Raw genomic sequence first — 20,154 nt, 5'->3', positions numbered from 1 at the left:
ATGGAATTGACAAATCTATTTAATGTATGCATTACTTAGCACAAAAACACTTAAAATGCACTCTCCTAGCAATTTTTAAGTACATGATTTTTTTTTTGCCAGTCCTGGGGCTTGAACTCAGGGCCTGAACACTATCCTTGGGCTTTCTCAAGGCTAGAGCCCTACCACTTGAGCCACAGCACCATTTCAAGCTTTTGCTATGTATGTGGTATAGAGGAATTGAACCCGGATCTTCGCGCATGCTAGGCAAGCACTCTACCACTAGGCCACACTCCAGGCCCCTATGTTATTACAGTTACCCAGAAATACAATAGATCTCTCTTAAAGTTCCTCCTCCAGTCTGACAAAAATTTTGTGTCATTTGATCAGTATCTCCCCAGCTCAGTACTCCTGGTAACCACCATTCTACTTTGTGTTCCTCTGACTTAAACTTCTTTCAGATTCCATGTTGGCAATCATCCAGGACTTGTCACTGTGCCTGGTTCATTTACTTACTGTCATAGCTTCTAGGTTCATCCAGCTTGTTGTAAATAACAATGACTTTCTTGTCAGAAGCTAAATTGAAATTGTATTCTACTGGATGTCTATTTAGATTTCAACCTAGACTTCTGGTACTAGGGCTTGAACTCGCGGTCTCACACTCTTGCTCCACTTTTCTGTGGCACTCTACCACTTGAGCTATGCCTCTGGTCCAACTTTTTGCTGCTTGATTGGAGATAAGAGTCTGGTGGAGTTGTCTACCCAGGATGGCTCTGAACTACAATTATAGGATTATGGAATTATAAGTACCCACATCTAGAATACTCACTCCAACCACAGTAATAGCTAACCACATTAAGTTAGAGTAAAATGTCCAACTCATGGCAGCTCTTCCAACCACTCTAACCCAGGTGTAATCAGCCTCAGCAGATACAAAGTAGGACAGACCCAGGATCCTATGGAAAAGCCAGAATAGAGTACCCCAGTTGAGCTGTTTCTAGCCATCTCTAGCCACTGAGACACCATCATGGAGCAGAGTTGAGATCGCCTATTGTGCCATCTAAACCATGACCACAAGAAAATGATTGGAATTTCATGCCACTCTGTTTTGAGGTACTGGTTGTTCTCTGTCAGAACTAAACACTATGAGCAGCAAGTAGGTCTAGGGCAACAGAGATTCAGAGACTGTATAGGGAAAAAAGAAGATAAAGAAATGGATATCCTCCCATAGCTGAAGTGGTAGAGCAAGTAGGAGGTCAAATTCAAATCCCAGGACCCAAAAACAGTAGGAAGACTGATCAGACAACATTTCAATGGCCCATATAAGAAACGAGGAAACAACTGGCAGCAGGAATGGGGACAGAGGGAAGAAATGACTGTGACAGATATTGCGAAAGGAGAATCTATGGGACTCGTCAACCGATCAGATGAGAGTAGATGCCAAAGGGAGGACTCAAAGGTCACTTTGAAATTTCACACAGAGGTAACGTGGCCATCAATGACCAATATCGATAACGGCAACAGGGGAATCAGATGAATGAGTAAGTCTGAGGAAGGCGACCATAAATCTTGTTTTGAATCTGCTGAGTTGGGATGACCACAGTACACTTGGGTGGAGATGTATAGCAGGCAGTTGGAAAGTTATTTCTTGAACAGGATTCGAGAGTCTTTGCATAAAGTAGTTGTTCAAACAAAGGGAGGAACTGATGTGCAAAACAGAGCATGTGTCTACAGGAATTACACAGAGAAATGAACCTTGTTCTGGAAACCCAGATAGAAATATCTGTAACTCTTCACCTGACTAATCTCTCCCCTTCTCCAGAGAGAGGGGGAGAGAGACAGAGAGAGAGTTCTACAAGCTCCAGCCAACAGCTGACTGGTTCCAAATAACTCATTGTCTCAAAATCTGGACAGCTCCTTAAAGTGCTTACGAGGGCATTTTGGTTTGCACAAAAGTGTGCTATGCCATGTTTGGGGATGGCTCCTTTTCTGCAAGAGATAGATAATGCCTTGTCTTACTAATTTAGGTTAGCCTTCCCTTTCGCAGACATCTACAAGAATGACTTTTTTCAAAGTACAATGCGAATAGATAGACAGACAGCTAGATAGATAGACAGACAGACAGACAGACAGACAGACAGACAGGACCTGCAGAGGTTCCCCTTCTCTCTGCCTTTTAAATATTAGATGGGAGAAACAGGAAGTCAGGCAGCTGAGTATGAACGGGAAGGAACCACCTGCAGGCGTCCCGGGCTGAGGCCCAGGGATGAAGAGGTTAACAATCCGGGGGCTGTCTGGCTGAGATTACGTGGCAAAGCGCCACGGCCATGGGTGGCGAGAAGGCTTGAAGGCTCTGTTTCGTCTGGAAGGGCTCTGTGTCCCCGGCGACTCCCGCGTCGTCCCGCAGCCCTGGGGCGCGGATCGGGGCCCCGCCATCGCCTGGCCTTATGCTGCAGGCTCTGCCCTTTGTGAACACGTGATAAAGCCTCTCTCGTGCCCCCCCCCCCGCCACCCCCAATCCTGCTTTTGTCTCCACCAGGGCCTGCGGCCCGGCATCATGTCGCCCTTTACCGCCAGGAACCCATGGGCCCCCAGGAGACACGGAATCCCGCAGGGCGTCGGGACGGGAGGGCAGCCCTCAGCCCCCCACGCCATCCCGCGACCGGCCGGCCACGAGGGGCGGGGGCGAGGGCACCAACCCTGGAGGGTCTTCCTCTCCTTCTGCACCCCGGGTAAAGAACGTCTCGGCGTTCCCTACTTTCCCAGACCCCAGCTGGCCCGTCAGGCCCCAGCCGGTGCCACCGAAACCCAGTCACAGGTCAGGCCTCGGCCCCGGCAACCGCCGTTAATAGGGTGGGGGCCCCACGCCTCGCAGCCCCAGACAGGCCCCGCCCGCTCAGCGGGACCCCGGAGGCGGGGCTCGCGCGGCCGCCGCAGTCCTCGGCTCTGATTGGTCAGAGCCCTTGGGGGCGGGGCGGGGCCCCGGGGCGGAGGGGCGGGCTCGGGCTGCCGTGGTTGGCTAGCTCCTGCCTAGTCTGCGACCAGCCGCGCGCCTCTCCAGTTGCATCATCTTCAGCTTGCGGCTGCTCCGGGGAAGTGAGGCGCGGCACGGTCCACTCTGCTTGGGGCTCCGACCCACTTTCCAACACCTCTCCTTTGCCCTTGTCTCGATCCGGCTCCTGCGCCCAGCCTGAAGACCCCTCCCGGGGGGGTGCTGGCTACCAGAACCTTGGAGACAAGGCGCGCAGACACCGTTAGCTCCGACGTCCATTCATTGGCAGCCTAGTTAGTCTATTTTCTCAGACCCCCAAGTCCCCTGACTCCTCCAGCTTGGAGCGGTGGACAACGCCATGGAGAAGAGCAGAGAGACCAACGGCTATCTGGACGGCGCCCAGACCGGGCCCGGCGCCCCCAGGACCACCGCGGGGCTCGCGCGACGCTTCGCCGGCTTCCTGCGGCGCAACGCGCTGGTGCTGCTCACCGTGTCCGGGGTGCTCGTGGGCGCGGGGATGGGCGCCGCCCTCCGCGAGCTCAAACTCAGCAGCACGCAGATCACCTACCTGGCCTTCCCGGGGGACATGTTGCTCCGCATGCTGCGCATGATCATCCTGCCGCTGGTGGTCTGCAGCCTGGTGTCGGGCGCGGCCTCTCTGGACGCCAGCTCCCTCGGGCGCCTGGGCGGCATCGCCGTCGCCTACTTCGGCCTCACCACGCTGAGTGCCTCGGCGCTCGCCGTCGCTTTGGCGTTCATCATCAAGCCAGGGTCGGGAGCGCAGGTTCTTCAGTCCAGCGACTTGGGGCTGGAGGAATCGGAACCTACGCCGGTCCCCAAAGAGACGGTGGACTCTTTCCTTGACCTGGTCAGGTAATGATCTTCACCTTCCCCAGGGCATTAGTAGGAGACACCAGCTTTCCAACGCCCTTCCAGTGCATGCCCTCAGGTGTCCTGAAGGTATTCTTAGTAGGAGGCTCAAGGTGGTTTTTTGACTTTTTTTTTCTTTCAATATCAAAACAATACCTGCACAGTTGCTTGCTGACCACTCGTGTGGGTGTTAGGGAAGCTAACTTCCCATCTGTACTTCACTCCTTACACTCTCCTGTTGTCCTCACCATTTTCACCAACCCACCCAATATCTTCACCCCCTCATTTTCTCCCCACATTGTCTAAAAGTTTCTGCACTATGGATTTACATTTTGTTGGGCCGTGGATTTGCGAGCTGTTGCGTTCTCTGATAGAGCCCATGGGCTCAAAAGAAGCTGGTAGTGTTTTAAAAGTTGCCCATGGATCCAAGAATAACAAACCTGGGGTTAATTGTGTGAGGCCTATTTCCCAGAAACTTGCTTCTCCTGAGAGCTTGGAACAGGATGGCTGCACAGTATTTTGAGTTTTGAAGGGCTTTTCTTGAGGATAAATAGGCAGAGACACATCTTTACTTAGCTTTGCTTGTTTTGTGTGATTCTTAGAAGTTGCATTTTATCCTTTGACACGGTATGGTATAGTTTCCAAGTCTACTCTTACTAGTTTCTTCATTCATCCAGTGTTCATAGGGGGAAACTGCAGCCTGCAGGCATTTTCTGATCCAACCAGGCTCATTTGAAGTGAGAGGAGGCCAGTTGGCTCCCATTCCGTCTTTCTGCTAATCTAAATTCTGAGCTTGGAGATAGGCTAGGCATTGTCCTGAGTCACTGAGGCAAAAAGTGAGTTTCCTTTCTTCTCTTTCCATTTCTCCATCTGGAGAATGTGACAGCTATCTGCCACTTTTAAAGAAATTGTGCATCTAAAACAACAATAACTATTCAGGACACATTTATAGTAAAAAGAAAAGGGAAAAAAATGAAGAAACCACAAATTCTGAGGAGGAGTTCCAAAAGTTCTTGCCAAAAGGGTAGGTAGGGATGGCCTATGCTTGTCAGGCTATAGCGGCATCACAACTTTTGTTTCCTGTTTGGCAGCTTGGTATTTGAGGACTTTGAAAGTTTGAGAACTAACCTTTAGGTAGGCCCCAGGGGGAAAAAAATTACTAAAATGAGAACAACTTTGGTTTCATTTAATTCAGCTCTTATAGGGAGGGATCCAAAGACTCTTTTTTGCAAGAATCTGTGGCCTATGGAGGGAGTATAGTGAGTCAACTCTGGCTGCTGGTAACTCCCAGGGACACTTAATAATGATCTACTATCTCCAAGAGTGGGACTGGATTTAAAAAAAAATTGGGGGGCCGGGAGTTTGGCCTAGTGGTAGAGTGCTTGCCTAGCACTCTACCTATTTCTGGCCTAGCCAGAAATGGTGCTGAGGTTCAAGTGGTAGAGCTCTAGCCTTGAGAAAGTCCAAGGAGAGTGCTCAAGCCCTGAGCTCAAGCCCAGGAGCTAGGGGCCAAGGTAGACTTGTTTCTTGATTGTGTTTTAAAATCCAAGCTCTTTTTTTTTTTTTTTGTCATGGGGCTTGAACTCTGGGCCTGGGCATTGTCCCTGAGCTCTTCAGCTCAAAGCTACCCTTGAGCCACAATGCCACTTCTGGTTTTCTAGTAGTTAATTGGAGATAAGAGTCTCACAGATTTTAGTGCTTGGGCTGGCTTTGAACCACAATCCTCAGATCTCAGCCTCCGGAGTAGCTAGGATTATAGGTGCAAGCCAATGTGCCCTGCCCAAGGTCCTACTTTTGAAGAGACCCAAGGTCACAGCTTAGCAGTCAGAGTGGATGCAACTTTCTAGTGACTTATGCCACACCTGCATAGGAGAGCAGAGAACAGCTTTGTCCTGGCTTGTTAGCAAAGATAATTTTTCATCAGGCTTCCAACAGCCAACTTCATTTAATCCAGCTGCTCGAGGATAAAGGCAGGATAGGTGATATGATTCTATTTTACATTTGAGGAAAAGGAGATTAATTTAGACTTATCAAAAGAGGGATTAGGAGAAATTTTCTGGTTTGGGTGTTAGTTTCTCCTGCTGTAGTTAGTATAGTGTAAGAAATGTTTGCTTTGAGAGGAGAAATTTTCTGGTTTGGGTGTTAGTTTCTCCTGCTGTAGTTAGTATAGTGTAAGAAATGTTTGCTTTGAGGCAAGAGAGGAACGTACCCCTAGGCTGGGTTAGTTGCCACATCCCTCCTGCCAGGCACTGAGGCCAGACCCCTTACTTGAAAGTAAGTGTGAATGCATCTATTTAGTTTTGGTTGCATCTTGAGCAGCTGGTGCCAGGAAACCAGGGTTACCTGTAAATGCCCTTGGGACTAGGGAATCTCTAGGCCAATTTTTAAAAACTGATTCCTTCAGCCAAACTTATGTGACTTCTAGGCAGAGTCAGTCCTTTCTAGCTATGTGCATGTGAATGAAATCATAGCATACCTAGATTATCCTCCTGACCCTCACCTGGTAACCACCCAGTACACAAACAGCTAGAAGAGTGAGAAAGCTTTTGATGAGTTGGCATAGTTGCTGCCAAGGCTTTGTGCTCAAGTGCTTGCCCTTTCCTGGTGGTAGGTGCATTATTTATTATTATTAAGGTGATATGCAAGGGGTTACAGTCCCATAAGTCAGGAAAAGAGTACATTGCTTTTTAGACAATGTCATTCCTTCCCTGGCACTTTCCCAGTCTTTCCCTCTGGTCCCCACCAACAAGTTGTATCCTTCAGATCTTCAACATAGTGACCAGAGAGTACCAGTACTGCATTTGTTTACCCTTTGTCCCTCCATTTCTGTGCCCCCTCTTACCCTCTCAAAGACAGATAAATGAACAAACAAGACAAAAACTACACAAAAACAGCAACAAAGGTGGGGGAGGGAACCCTCTTGTTTCCATTTCTTGGAGTTCGTTTGGATAAATACTATTTGATATAGACAGGCATTCCACCTTTGTGTTCCTTCCCTAAGAGTATCCTCCTTTGGTCTCACTGTGTAAGTTACCTTTTAAAGATGGCACTAGGTAGGGTATCAACATGCGTTGCATATGTCAATGAACTCTTTAATTCAAAATGTTATTGGTGAATGGTATGATTTCTCAACACATATTGGACCAGAAATGACAAAGTAGAATGAGGAGTTGGAGGGAGTAAGGAACTGATATTGGAAGCAGTGGTAAGTACAGCTGACCAGAGGGAGAGACTCAGTCGTCTCCTGAGTAGCCCAAGGTACTCTCCATAGGAATCTCAAAGGGTACAGAATTTTGTGAACTGTGTTGACCTATGTGACTGGCTTATGACTTATCCCAAATGAAATGGGTTATCAGCAAACTAATCCTGGTAGAATTTGGGGCTTTCTCCCCCTTTTTTGTTTTTTTCTTTTTTTGGGGGGGGGGCTTGGGTGGAGGGAATCTATATAGCCTGGTTGTCCTCAGCCTCCTGAATGGTAGAATTACATATGGAACTTGCCACAAGCAGCATATGAACATATGCATAACTTTTCTTTTCTTTCTTTCTTTTTTTTTTTTGTCAGTCACGAGACTTGAACTCTGGGCCTGGGCACTGTACCTGAGCTCTTCAGCTCAAGTCTAGTGCTCTACCACTTTGAGCCACAGTGCCACTTCTGGTTTTCTGGTGGTTAATTGGAAATAAGAGTCTCATGAACTTTCTGTCCGGGCTGGCTTTGAACCATGATCCTTACATCTCAGCCTCCTGATTAGCAAGGATTATAAGTGTTATCCACAGGCACCTGGCATATCTCAGTTTCCTCATCTTTATCATGGAAGTATCTACCTTAGAAGATCATTTGGAAGTTAAATGTATTATGTCACTTTTAGAACAGAGCTAGCCCAGAGCACACTTGCTCTTGATATAAATGGAACAGTGTAATAGCAATTTTTTTCCAGTTATTATGTGCTGATTGGGAACAACATGTAATGAATGAGAATGGGAACTGCATGGTGTATGGAGAGGTGAACAGTGATGAACAGAATCACACTGTGGGCAATAAATGGAGGAAAGTTGTTGCAGAGGAGACTTTCTGAAATAACCAGAAATCCTAATGGGTCCCTGCTTACGATCTCCCAAATTGACCTCTGTTTTTTTCAGCTATAAATTGAAGGGATTAAAACAACTGTGTTTTGTTTTGTTTTGTTTTAACCTTTCTTTTGGAAGGGTAGCTTTCAATCAGAGAAACAGATTACAGAGGAAGGAGGCAGGGAAGACCCTGCAGCTGGCCAGAACTACTGTCTTGCAGTTGAGCAGCAAGGAAGGGTGCCACCAAGTATTTGGTAGACATAATTGGTTTATCACCTGATTCTCTGGACTCTTTCCCCTTTTCTAAATAGTAGACAGTGCTTAAGAAAGAGATGGTCACATTTACTAGCCCTTTCAAGTATAGGCATAAACCAACGCTTGTATGTTACCAGTTGACCACAAAAAAAGTCATCTCAATTTAGTATAGAGAAACCTGTTGGAGTTAGGAATCCAGCATTAACTAGGAATCTCATAGTCAAAGAAGTGAATTGTGAATAATTACTCTGAGAATAGTGATCATGGCATACTCACTTTAACTATACCTATGATTCAATTCCACAAATAAGTTGAAAATTCTTAGCATGTCTAACAAAGATCCAAATTTAATAGAGGTTTTTCCACCTAAGTAGACACTGGTGAGGGGTTGGAAGGAACAGAGTCTTGAAATTAGAAACAAAACCAGACAATAGAGGTTTTAACTCTTGATAGCTCCTTCTATTACCCAGGCAAATAAGTGAGTAAACACTGAAAAAGAGTATACTCAAGGGAAACTGATTGGGTTGAGAGTAAGAGCAGGTACAAAAACCAGCACCTAAGTTTAAATCTTAGCTCTACCACTACTTGCTGCAGATAAGTCATTTAGCCTCCTTGTGCTTATGTCCTTATCTTTAAAATGAGGCTAAAAGTAATACCTATGGCTAGTATTGGGGAGGGGGGTCACAGGCTCCCTTAGCTTTTTCACTCTCATACTTGAGCCACAGCATCATTTCTAGCTTTCTGATGGTTGGTTTAGAGAAAAGATTGTCACAGACCTTCCTGCTGGGCTAACGTTGACCTGCGATCCTAGATCTCAGCCTCCTGAGTATGCAGAATTACAGGTATGAGCCACCTGCACTCACCTTGCTTTTTCCAAAGTCTCCCTGGGGATTCAACTTCAGCCCTTTTGGCTAGAATCCAAAATAGAATGTAGGCCTTAAAAAGAGCATAGTACACGTATTACCACCATATCATCAGGAGTATGAGCTGCTACGCCCAGCTCTTTTTTGGCTTTTAGCCTTGTAAGAAGTACCAAGATCTAAAGGGAGACTCACCAGCTAAATGGCTCTGAAACAATAAACACTATGGTGAATAAATATTTATCAGGTATACCTACCATGCCATATCCTGTTCTGGAATCTTTGAAATTTTCATAGGTTTAATAACAAATTGTTGAACTTTAAGGAAATAACTTGAAACAGAGAAAACATACCTACGCAAAAGTATACTGTATTGCATTCTTCAAATACAGGGCAGGGAAATACCTCCCATGACAATAGCATCAGAGGAGCAAACAGCCCCAGATGTATACAGAATAAACGTTTTTGAAGTTTTTCACACTGAGCACAACACCCCCAACAGAGTTCTGCATTTGTGAGCCCAACCATGCCTCACATTTGTCTTACTACTTAATCTAACAGTACTGAAATTCCTTGTCCTAGTGTGATCTGACTTGAATTTGAGGATTTGGTAATATAGTCTCGGCATTTCCACATGATTTTTACTTTGACTCGCAATAAGATATAGGTTATTCATTTTAGATCCACACATGCACACACACCTCACCCCTGCATATACCAAGTAAAACAAGTTTCACCATAAAGTAAATTTTCCATTCTGTCTAATGGGTTTGATCCTCAAAAATTACTAGTTACAGCCAATAAACTGACTGCAAATGCAGCTCAGTAGTAGAGCACTTGCCCAGTAAAAGCCATAGGTATGATCTCTATCCTTGGGAAAAAGAAAAGGCAATGAGTTGATTTTATGGCTTACTCATAGATGAGACATTTTGGTCTAATGCATATATGACCTTATATAATTCAGGTAAATTTCTCAGGACTAAGCAGAAAGAAGAGATATTTTTCAGCATGAATAAATTGAAGAACTTTTAGATTAAAAACACCCTAATGATCCCGACATCAGTGGCTCTCCCCAGCTACTCAGTGCTGAGATCTGAGAATCATAATTTGGAGCCAGCCTGAGTAGACCGCAAGCAAAAAGCTGGAAGTAGAGGTGAGGCTCAAGAGGGAGAATACCAGCCATGTGTAGAAAAGCTGAGCAAGAGTGCAAGGCCCTGAGATGAAGCCACATCTCAGAAAAAAGAAAAAAAGAAAGCCCTAACACTAAGGAGACTAAAGGATTAGCAAAGATATCTGGGAAGTCCACTTGGTCTTGATTTTCAGACTGAATGTCAGAACTGTCCATCTGTGTTGTTCAGTGGGAATATAGATAAGCCATATGTGGCTATTTTGTAAATAAAGTTTAAAATTCAGTTCCTCAGTAGCACATGCCCCATATCACATTCTACATAGTCTCATGGCTACCACTGGACAGCATATGTAGATTTCTTTTTTTTTTTTTTTTGCCAGTCCTGGGCTTGAGCTCAGGGCCTGAGCACTGTCCTTGGATTTTCTCAAGGCTAGAGCTCTACCACTTGAGCCTCAGCACCACCTCTGGCTTTTTTCTATGTATGTGGTACCGAGGAATCGAACCCGGGTCTTCATGCATGCAAGGCAAGCACTTTAACCACTAGGCCAAACTCCCGGCCCCATATGTAGATTTTTATTGGACAAGGCTGAGCAAGATGGAGGAGGACCAACTTCATGACCCTGTGCCTTGGGGTTTCCAATATGCTAAGTGAGGAATTGCCTGTAGAGTCCTTTCCAGCTTAATAGTCTTCCTTTTGAAAGCCACCAAGTTTCTATGTAGATATGAGCAGTTGGGAAATGTGTCCAAAGACAAGACAGCTCTTCTTGCCTTCAGAGCAGCTGATCCTGGAGTATAAGAAAGTTTGGAATAGTGGGCACCAGGGGCTCACACCTGTAATTCTAACTACTCAGGAGGCTGAGATCTGAGGGTCAAGGTTCAAAGCCAGCCCAGGCAGAAAAGTCCTGAAGGGACTCTTATCTCCAATTAACCACTCAAAACTTGGAAGTGAGGCTGTGGCTCAAGTGGTAGAGCACTAGCATTGAGGAAAAAAAAGAGGCTCAGGAACAGTGCCCAGGCCCTGAATTCAAGCCCCACCACTAACAACAACAACAACAACAACAACAAAAGGCTTAGAGTAAGGGTAAGCCAGACTTTATGTACCGTATCTGTGTTGAGAAGCCATAGGAGAGCCAGAGATGCATTGGGGTACCCGAGCTTTAGCTTACTGCCCCTAGATGAGGTAGGAAGAATTCTGGAAGGTGGGTTCTGCACACTAAGGGCATATTGGAAGGGGGGGGGCACAGGACAGTATCTTGCCTTGGCCCCTTCTTGGAACTGGTCCACTCTTTCTGTGTAGCATGAGGACAACTATTCTGCCATGTCTTCCTCATCATGATATACTGAACCCTCTGAAACGCGGACATGATGACAGCTAGCTAACATACCTTCCTGGGGAGCAAGCACTGTGCTGTAATTTTTTTCCTTTGCACTAGGGGTTGAGCTCCTGGCCTTGTGCTCTAGCATGTGCTTTACCACTCCAGCAGAGCCCCAAATTTGCTGCATTTTTAAATTTATTTTTTGTATTTATTTTTTGAATAGAGTTTTGAGTGTGTGCCTAGGCTGGCCTGGATCAGGATTTGCCTCTATGCTATGTAAGCAGCTCATGCTAATCCCAGGGCTGCCCTGGAACTGTGATCTTCCTAAACTCAGCCTCAGATAGCTAGGATTAGAAGCATGCATCACCACACCCAGCTTCTTTTTTCTTAAAGCAGCTTTGAGTGGCAATTTGCATTCAATAACAAGTATATACATTAGGAATAGTGTACGCATTAGGTTTAGTCAGTAAGTTCTGAGCAATGGCAACTCAACTCATAAGGCCACACCACTGAACATCGCTTCCCCTTTCCATCCCTCTTCAGCAGTCTCCATCCTTAGGTGGTGGTATGCATTTTAACACTGTCAAATTGTCTATTAGAGAAATCATCCAGTGTTCTTTGCCTTCATTTGCTTAGCACAGTGCTGTTTAGATGATCCATGTTGCTGTGCATATCAGTAAGTGGTTCCTTTTTATTTACAAGTATATTCTATTATCTAGAATCATCACAACCATTTAATTTATCCCATAAAACCTTCATAGATAAATGGCTATTTATTTAATCATCCATAGACATTTGAGGCTATTTATTTTGCCTAGAGCTCCCTTTTGAAGACATTTTTATTTTTCTTGGGTAGAGCTGCTAGGCCATATGATAAATGTATGTTTAACTTGATCAGGAACTGCCAAAATACATTGTGTTCTTAGGAGCTTAATTTTTTTTTCTGGCAGGAGTTACCATATCTCTTGCAGTGTTGCTTGCCACCCCTGTTTTCATTGGATCTTGTAGAGGGTCTGAAGAGAGATTTGGGGTTTGGGTCTATTTTGTGTGAGATGGTATCAGATCAGTGATAAAGAGACTAGGCTAGACCTGAAGATGTAAACAAAAAGTGCTATGCCTTTTAGAAGAGAATTCGTTTCCAGATGGTGAGAAAGCCTGCACTTTCATCCATCAAGGAAGCAGCTAATCCCTGACCAGGGTGAGGTATTTGACAAGAAAACCATTCCCCATGGGGAAGGTGGAGGTTTCCTAACTTGGCTGTTTCTTGAACTTCCATATCTTCACAGAGAAAACCCTGAGGCCAGCTGGGCCTGGGAACTACTGAGAATTGGCAAATGGTGGATGGAGAACGGGGAAACTTTAGCATGGGGCTCTTTCTGCTTCTGACTAGCAAATAGAAATGAGATTTCAAACCTAGCACAGAAGATTGAAATGGGCTTAGTATTAAAAATAATAGGCAAATGTAAGTTATTCATCTATATACTGAAGCCTAAACAATGCAAGATGCTACTGTACTTTTTATTTATTTATTTTTTTTTGCCAGTCCTGGGCCTTGAACTCAAGGCTGAGCACTGTCCTTGGGCTTTCTCAAGGCTAGAACTCTACCACTTGCGCCACAGTACCATTTCTGGATTTTTCTATGTATACATGGTACCAAGGAATTGAACTTGGGTCTTTGTGCATGCTAGGCAAGCACTCTACCACTACGCCAAACTCCCGGCCCACTCTTTACTTTTTTAAGAAGCAAATTGACCCATGGTAATCACATTTCTGATCATGATTTTTGCACATGCTTACATGCAGGCATGTTGTTGCAGGTATTCTCTTCAACATATGTTACGTATGTTAAAAAGCAATTCAGGTTACTGAGACCAGTCATCTCAGGCAATGCAGTATTGCAGTCTTTACATTCCGGACGTCCTAGAGAGCACCCCGAATGCTAATGAAGTATTTATGCATCTCCTCAGTCCTGGTAGCTGGTATGTTGCTGCATTAGAAGTGACTACAAATGATGTAGTTTACCCTTCATTTATCCCAGAGTACCTGTAATCAGGAATTTTGGTATTTTGCTCTGGTGTCTCCTATGGAGTTTCAATCAAGGGGTCAGTCGGGCTAGGGTCTCATCTGAAAACTGTACTCCAGGGATGTCACATGATTTTTGACAGAATTCAGTTCTTTGACGTTTGGATTGGGAGCCTTGATTGCAAGTTGGCCTTGGGCTGGAGGCTACCTTCAGTACTTATCATATGGGCCTTTTCAACATAGCTGCTTGCACCACTCAAGTGTACAAGCCCAGAAGACAATCAGGAGAGTCTGCCAGCAAGGAAAAAACTAGTTTTATCTAATGAAATCATGGGAAAAACATCTTTTCTTCTTTAGTTCATTCTCTTGGTTAGAAACAAGTCAGAGGCCCCACCAGCATTCAAGGGAAGTATCACATAAATATGTGAAAACAGGAAGTCATTTTATATTCTACCTGCCATTAAATGGCAACCATACCTACCTATATCTGAAACCCAATATGCAACACAATATGCTAAATGAGCAATTCAGCTACAGAAGTAAGCATCCAAGGACAAGCCTAACACAATCTGTAAAAGAGAGTCCTGAAGCCGGGCATGATAACTCATGCCTGTAATCCTAGCTACTCAGAAGGCTGAGATCTGAGGATCGCTATTCAAAGCCAGCTGGGATGGTAAAGAACGTGAGACTTTTATCTCCAATTAACCACTAGAAAACAGGAAGTGGGGCTGTGGCCTTTTAGTTGAAGAGCTCAGAGACAACACCCAGGTCCAGAAGTAGGACAGTAAGTAGCCTTGAGCTAAAGAGCTCAGGGACAGCACCTAGATCCACAATTGAAGCCCCTGGACTCACCAAAAGAGAAGGCAGGGGGAGTTCTGAGTCTTTGGCACTTGAGAAATCTTATAGGAAGTGTGTAGAATAAATGGTGGAATATAACTCTTGTATATCAAGACTGGTTTCCTGCACAGATCTGACCTAAAGAAGAAGTAGAACAACAACAACAAAAAAAACATTGTAGTAGATTTTCTTTTTCTTTTTTTTTTTTTTGCTAGTCCTGGGCCTTGAACTCAGGGCCTGTGCTCTGTCCTTGGACTTTCTCAAGGCTAGAGCTCTACCACTTGAGCCACAGCACCACTTCTGGCTTTTTTCTATGTATGTGGTACCAAGGACTCGAACCTGGGTCTTGATGCATGCTAGGCAAGCACTCTACCACTAGGCCAAACTCCCGGCCCTGCCCTCCTTTATATTTAAAAAAAAAAAAAATCCTTCATTCTAGCTGGGCGGGTGGCTCACTCCTATAATCCTAGCTACTCAGGAGGCTGAGATCTGAGTCAGCCCAAAGCAAAGCCATGAGGCTCTTATCTCCAATTAATCTCTAGAAAAATGGGAAGTGGAGCTGTGGCTCTAGGGTAGGGTGGTAGCCTTGAGCTGAAGAGCTCAGGGACAGCACACAGGCGCAGAATTTAAATCCCATGACCCACAAAAACAAAAACAATCAAAAAACCCCTTCATTCTAAAATGAAATTGATAAATAGAATTTATCTACATACATAGTTTCAAAGCATCAAAAGGATATAATGTAGAAGACCAAAGAAAATAATTATAATGAAACATGATTCAATTTGTAAGTCCTCTAAACAAAGAAATTGGATTCTTGTCATTAAAGCTAGAATCGCTGATAGCCGAGCATGATGGCACATGCCTATAATCCTAGCACCTAAGGGACAGACACAGAAGGATTGTTAGAGGCCAGCAAACTGAAAGTTTGCCTCTAAACAAAAGAATGAATTAATGAGTGAATAAATGAGGGTTGAGGATATAGCTTAGTTGGAAAGTGCTAGCATCTGTGAGGCTCTGGATTCATTCCAGCACCATCCCCTACCCACAAACATATACCACACACACACACACACACACACACACACACACACACACACACTCAATCAGTGCTATAAATGCATGATGCTTGGAATGGAGGTGTGGTGTACTAAAGGTATGATTTTTCAGAAAAATTGAATAATTCTTGGAAACTTTCTGAACAAATCATCATCCCATAATTTACATTGAAATAGCATTCCTGGAAAATTCAATGCATGGATGTTCAAATTGTATTTAAAAAAGAAAAAATCCCTCAGCCAGGCACTGGAGGCTTTTGCCTCTAATCCTAACCACTCAAGAAGCAGAGATATGAGGATCATAGTTGAAGCCAGACTAGGCAGGAAAGTCTGTGAGACTCTTATCTCCAATTAACCACTAAAAAGCTGGAAGTAGAGCTGTAGCTCAAGTGGTACAGTGCTAGCCTTGAGCAAAGAAGCTCAGGGACAGTACCTAGGCTCTGAGTTCAAGACCAAGGACCTGCACACACACGCACATACACACACACAGACTGACACACACACACACATCTATGCTGGAGTTAGCGCAGGTTCAGGGAACTATAAACAAGGTCTTTACAGTCATGTCATACAGGACATCGGGACCATAAAAACTTTGGAAAATTCACTGTACAGGACTTCACTGTACTTTTGGAGAAAAATGTCTCAGACATATCTCTTCCCCTCTTCCCTCCGCTCCCCCTAATTCCAGAAGTGGCTCTCAATTGCAATACTGACTCTTGTTTGGGCAGAAGAAATAGCATGGGCCCTGAGTTGAATCCCTAGCACTGCAACAAACTTGAATTCCAAGTTTAACCTGGAGATGGTTAAAGGAAAACAGTACAGTTATTAAGCTTGGCTTGACCCAGTTAAATCTTTAGAGAGAGGGAGGAAAGAAAGCATCAGGAGAGAGAAGAGGATAAAAATGATGCATTCAAATGCTGGGTGCCATGGAGGCCGAATTCTGAGGATGGTGGTTCAGAGGCAGCCAATTAACCACTAGAAAACTGGAAGTGTGTGCTGAGCTGAAGAGCTCAGGGACAGCCCCCAGGCCCAGAGTTCAAGCCCAACCACCCAAAAAAAAAAAAAAAAAAAGCTGATAAGAGGAGAAGTTGAGGTACATTTTGAGTGTTTAGGTCAAGCAAAGACCAAAGTGTCTGCTGGGAAGTAGGGAGATACTACATGGAGTCAGGCATGGCAAAGCAAATGATTAGTAAACTGGGTTTTAAGAATACTGATGAAGTTCTTTGTTTCCCCCACAGAAACCTATTTCCCTCCAATCTTGTGGTTGCAGCATTCCGTACGGTAAGACATTATACTTTGCTAAAAATATGAAACTTTGATGGGGGTGGGGGGATGGCCGGGATAGGTAAATTACTGCTATAGTTAAATAAGGTAGTACAGGCAAGATCAGGTTGTTAGCCAAACTTGATAGCCTTGACACACATTTTTATAGATGGCACCTGGGATTAAATGAAAACAGACAAAAAACTTTTCTAAAATGTTCTAAAGGCTCACCTGTGGTCACTCTAGCCATGTCCCTTATCAACATCCTTTAGCTGTTCTCTCTAGTACGTGAACATGTTTTAAAAATCAAAATAATCTGCTATACCTATTGTTTATATATACACCATTTGCTGTTTTAAAGACAGTATGTTATGAACATTCTCCCACAGAGACAAAAATCCTTCAGTATACTGTTCATGGCCATAGAACATTCCAGCCTAAGAGGCTAACATTGGTGTCCTCTATTGGTGGACATCCAGGCTGCTTTTAGTTTTTCCCCTTATTAACAATGCACCAAAGAACACCCAGTGGCCATTCATCACACAGGGAAGCGATAGGATGGGCCAGATAAAGTGGTCTAACCGGATTGCTTTTCATAAGCAAAGTCTGCTGTTTCTGCTTATAACCTTTCCTTTTTTAATCTGTATGTGGACACAGAAGTAACTTGTATATATAATATGAGATAGGAGGGAAAAAATAGATGTATAAGGCATCCAGTGCCTATCACAAAGGAGGTGAGAACAAGTTGTATTTCCCTGCCACCCTAACCATGAGACAACTGAAGTCTTCTGCTTTTCTGAAGCTTTGGTAAATCAAAAGACAGAAGCAGAGTTCATTCAAGGCCAACATGTGGCAGGCTCAGGTCTTTACCTCCAAGTAGCCTTCTCCTGACAGTTGTAGATTTCCACATTTCCTTGGTATGAGTGAGAAGAGTCCACCAGTCGTGTGGGGTGCCACAGGAGATAACTGCGGGCACTTCGCAGAGGTATGTGGAGTCAACAAACTGTAGGGTCAAGGGTTGGAGAGATGTCTTAATGCCATATTGCCTTTGCTGTGGTGAAGGCTTCAGCCAGTTTAGAAACAGATGCTAAAGAACGATCACACTCAAGCCAGTTTAGAATGAAGTGAGGCATAACTAAATGAATGAAAATAAAGGAATTAAAAAGTAAACTTCAGCATTATAGAAATATTGCCAAGTACATTGAATTATCAGCTGTTGTAAGAAATTAAATTATCAAGAAATTGTGCATGCCTTTTCCAAACCATTGCTCAAGGACCAGGTGGAAATTTTCTGTCTTTCCTTGGGTCCCTAAATAACCCAAAGACCTCTTGAAAGACAATCTAGCTTGGTCTTAATGAAATTTTGTCCAGTTCTCAGAGGCTCTCATTAAGACAACCTAGCGAGACATGCCCAGAACATCCCGTGAATAGTGATAGAAATAGCAACAGGCCCATGTCCTCAGTTTCTCTGGTTGGTTTTCACCTGGGCATTAATGATGGTTTCTTCTTCTTCTTCTCCTCTTCCTTCCTCCTCCTCCTCCTCCTCCTCCTTTTTCTTCACAGTATGCAACTGATTATAAAATGGTAGTCCACAACACCAGCTTTGGAAATACGACCGAGGAAAAGGTAAAGCTCTTTATAAAGTCTCTTGTGAAAAAACTAGTGTGTAAAGTCTCATGAAAAAGTAGTGTATGAAGTGTATAATGGTTTTTACCTAAGGGTCATATGTGTTAAACCTTTTTCTTAGTAGAGTTGAAACCTTCCTAGTTTGAGTGGATTATTCCAAGCCTATAAACTTGGACTAGCTGCCACATCTTTAGAGAATATTTAAAATAGTTTATAACATCTTTTCTACTATCCCAGACTATAACTAAAAGGTGTTGCAAGTTACACACATAACTGTTAAAAATCAAAGTAATAAATAATAATTAATATTTTACTATGTAAATATACAATTATACTAGAAGCTATACTAAGTTTTCAGTCATTTATATAGACTTGGAATGAGTAAATTTTTATTTCAAAGCAGTGAAATTGAGCTGGACATAGTATTATATACCTATAGTCCCAGCTACATGGTAAGTTGAAGCACAAGAATCACTAGACTGTAAGGGTTCAGGTCAACCTGAACAATATAGCAAGACTATCTTTAAAAACTAAGATAAAATAAATGTTGACATTTTCCCCTTTTGGGGGGAAGGGGTGGAGATTTTGAACTAAGTGCTAAGTAGCCAGCTTTGAATCTATACATAGAATCACCCTCACCATCCCTCTGTGACTATGGGTTGACATCTGGTGTTGTAGAGTGGACACAGGTCCTTTGGTCTTGGCTATTAGCACTTTGTCTTCATGTTATGATTTTCTAAAATGGCAAATCACATAGGTAAAGTTCACAACAGAACTGGTTTTTCTTTTTTTGTGTTTAACATCAATTTGATATTCTTGGAAAGTACAATATACATGAAAACATTGCATTGAAAATGGCACTGTGGCTTAAGGGCAGTAGCCTTGAGCCAAAGAGCTCAGGGACAATGTCCAGGCCCAGAGTTCAAGCCCCATGACCGACAAAAAACGAAACAAGACATTGCCATTAAAAGCTATGTGTAAAATGAAGTTAACACTGTCCTTTGACATATTATTTGAGCCTTGGGTCAGTCTGCTCTGGTGAGATGTATTATCCCCATTATAACTGACCCTAGCCAATGGGCTTCTGAGGTTGATCATAACCATTTGAAGCCAGGAGTGATGCAGGAATGCTAAAACACAGCTTATCCCTGCAATACCTTTGGAGTTTGGGATCATGAGTTCTTCTGGCTGCCCTGATTTCCCCACTGCAATGCTTCCATCCCCTTGCCCACACTAGAAACTTAACTAGAAATGCAAGAAGAGCAGCTGCATTCTCACTGCTTCCAAGCTTTCACGATCTCTGTGGCTGTCACCCTTGTCCCACCAGATGGAATGCAGTTGACAGAGTGAGCAGTAGAGCCCAGGGGCACTAGGACTCATGGAAGGGCCTCCACCCCATGGCTGTCTTCCAAGCTTGCTTTGATCTCACGTAGTAACTTGCTCTGGGTGCACAACTCCCACCTAGGCTTTCATTCCATCATTAATTCAGTAGACAGTGATGTATTTGACAGCCACTGTGTACAGACAAACTTCTGCTTTTGCAGAGCTCCTGTTCTAATGGAGGGAACTATCTAATAGATAGATGTCAGCTGGAGGGGGTGCTAAGGAGGAAGATGAAGCAAAACCGAGAAAGAGTGGATATGGTAGGTGCTGTCTCAGCCAACACAGTCAAGGAGCCCTTTTGATGAAGTGAAGGAAGAAATATGGGAAGATCTGGTATTGGCATCAGGAATAGAACATGCAGCTCTGGGGGCTCTGTTTGCTTCTGGTCTCCTAACCCTGTTCAGTGTCAAGTTTCTAAATGTAATACAGTGCAGCACACCTTTCTGTAAACCCACCTGCCACCAGCTTTCTCTCCAGAAAGGAATATTTTCATTGG

The 20,154-nt window shown here is 44.1% G+C and overlaps 1 protein-coding gene across 1 annotated transcript in view; it reads left to right on the top strand.

The window, feature by feature from the left end:
* Window positions 1–2,653: 2,653 nt before the first annotated feature.
* Window positions 2,654–20,154, top strand: part of Slc1a4 (solute carrier family 1 member 4) — a 29,486-nt gene continuing 11,985 nt past the window's right edge. Inside the window, exons 1-4 of the mRNA XM_090336794.1 lie at window positions 2,654–2,797; window positions 3,309–3,844; window positions 16,625–16,667; window positions 18,213–18,275. Coding sequence (XP_090192920.1) covers window positions 3,330–3,844; window positions 16,625–16,667; window positions 18,213–18,275 — 621 coding nt within the window. The 5' untranslated portion in view covers window positions 2,654–2,797; window positions 3,309–3,329. The remainder of the gene's footprint in view (window positions 2,798–3,308; window positions 3,845–16,624; window positions 16,668–18,212; window positions 18,276–20,154) is intronic.

The sequence above is a fragment of the Megascapheus bottae genome, chromosome 7 (genome assembly GCF_031878675.1).
Source record: "Megascapheus bottae isolate mThoBot1 chromosome 7, mThoBot2.hap1, whole genome shotgun sequence".
Taxonomy (NCBI): Eukaryota; Metazoa; Chordata; class Mammalia; order Rodentia; family Geomyidae; genus Megascapheus; species Megascapheus bottae.
This window is presented reverse-complemented; position numbering and strand designations above follow the sequence as displayed.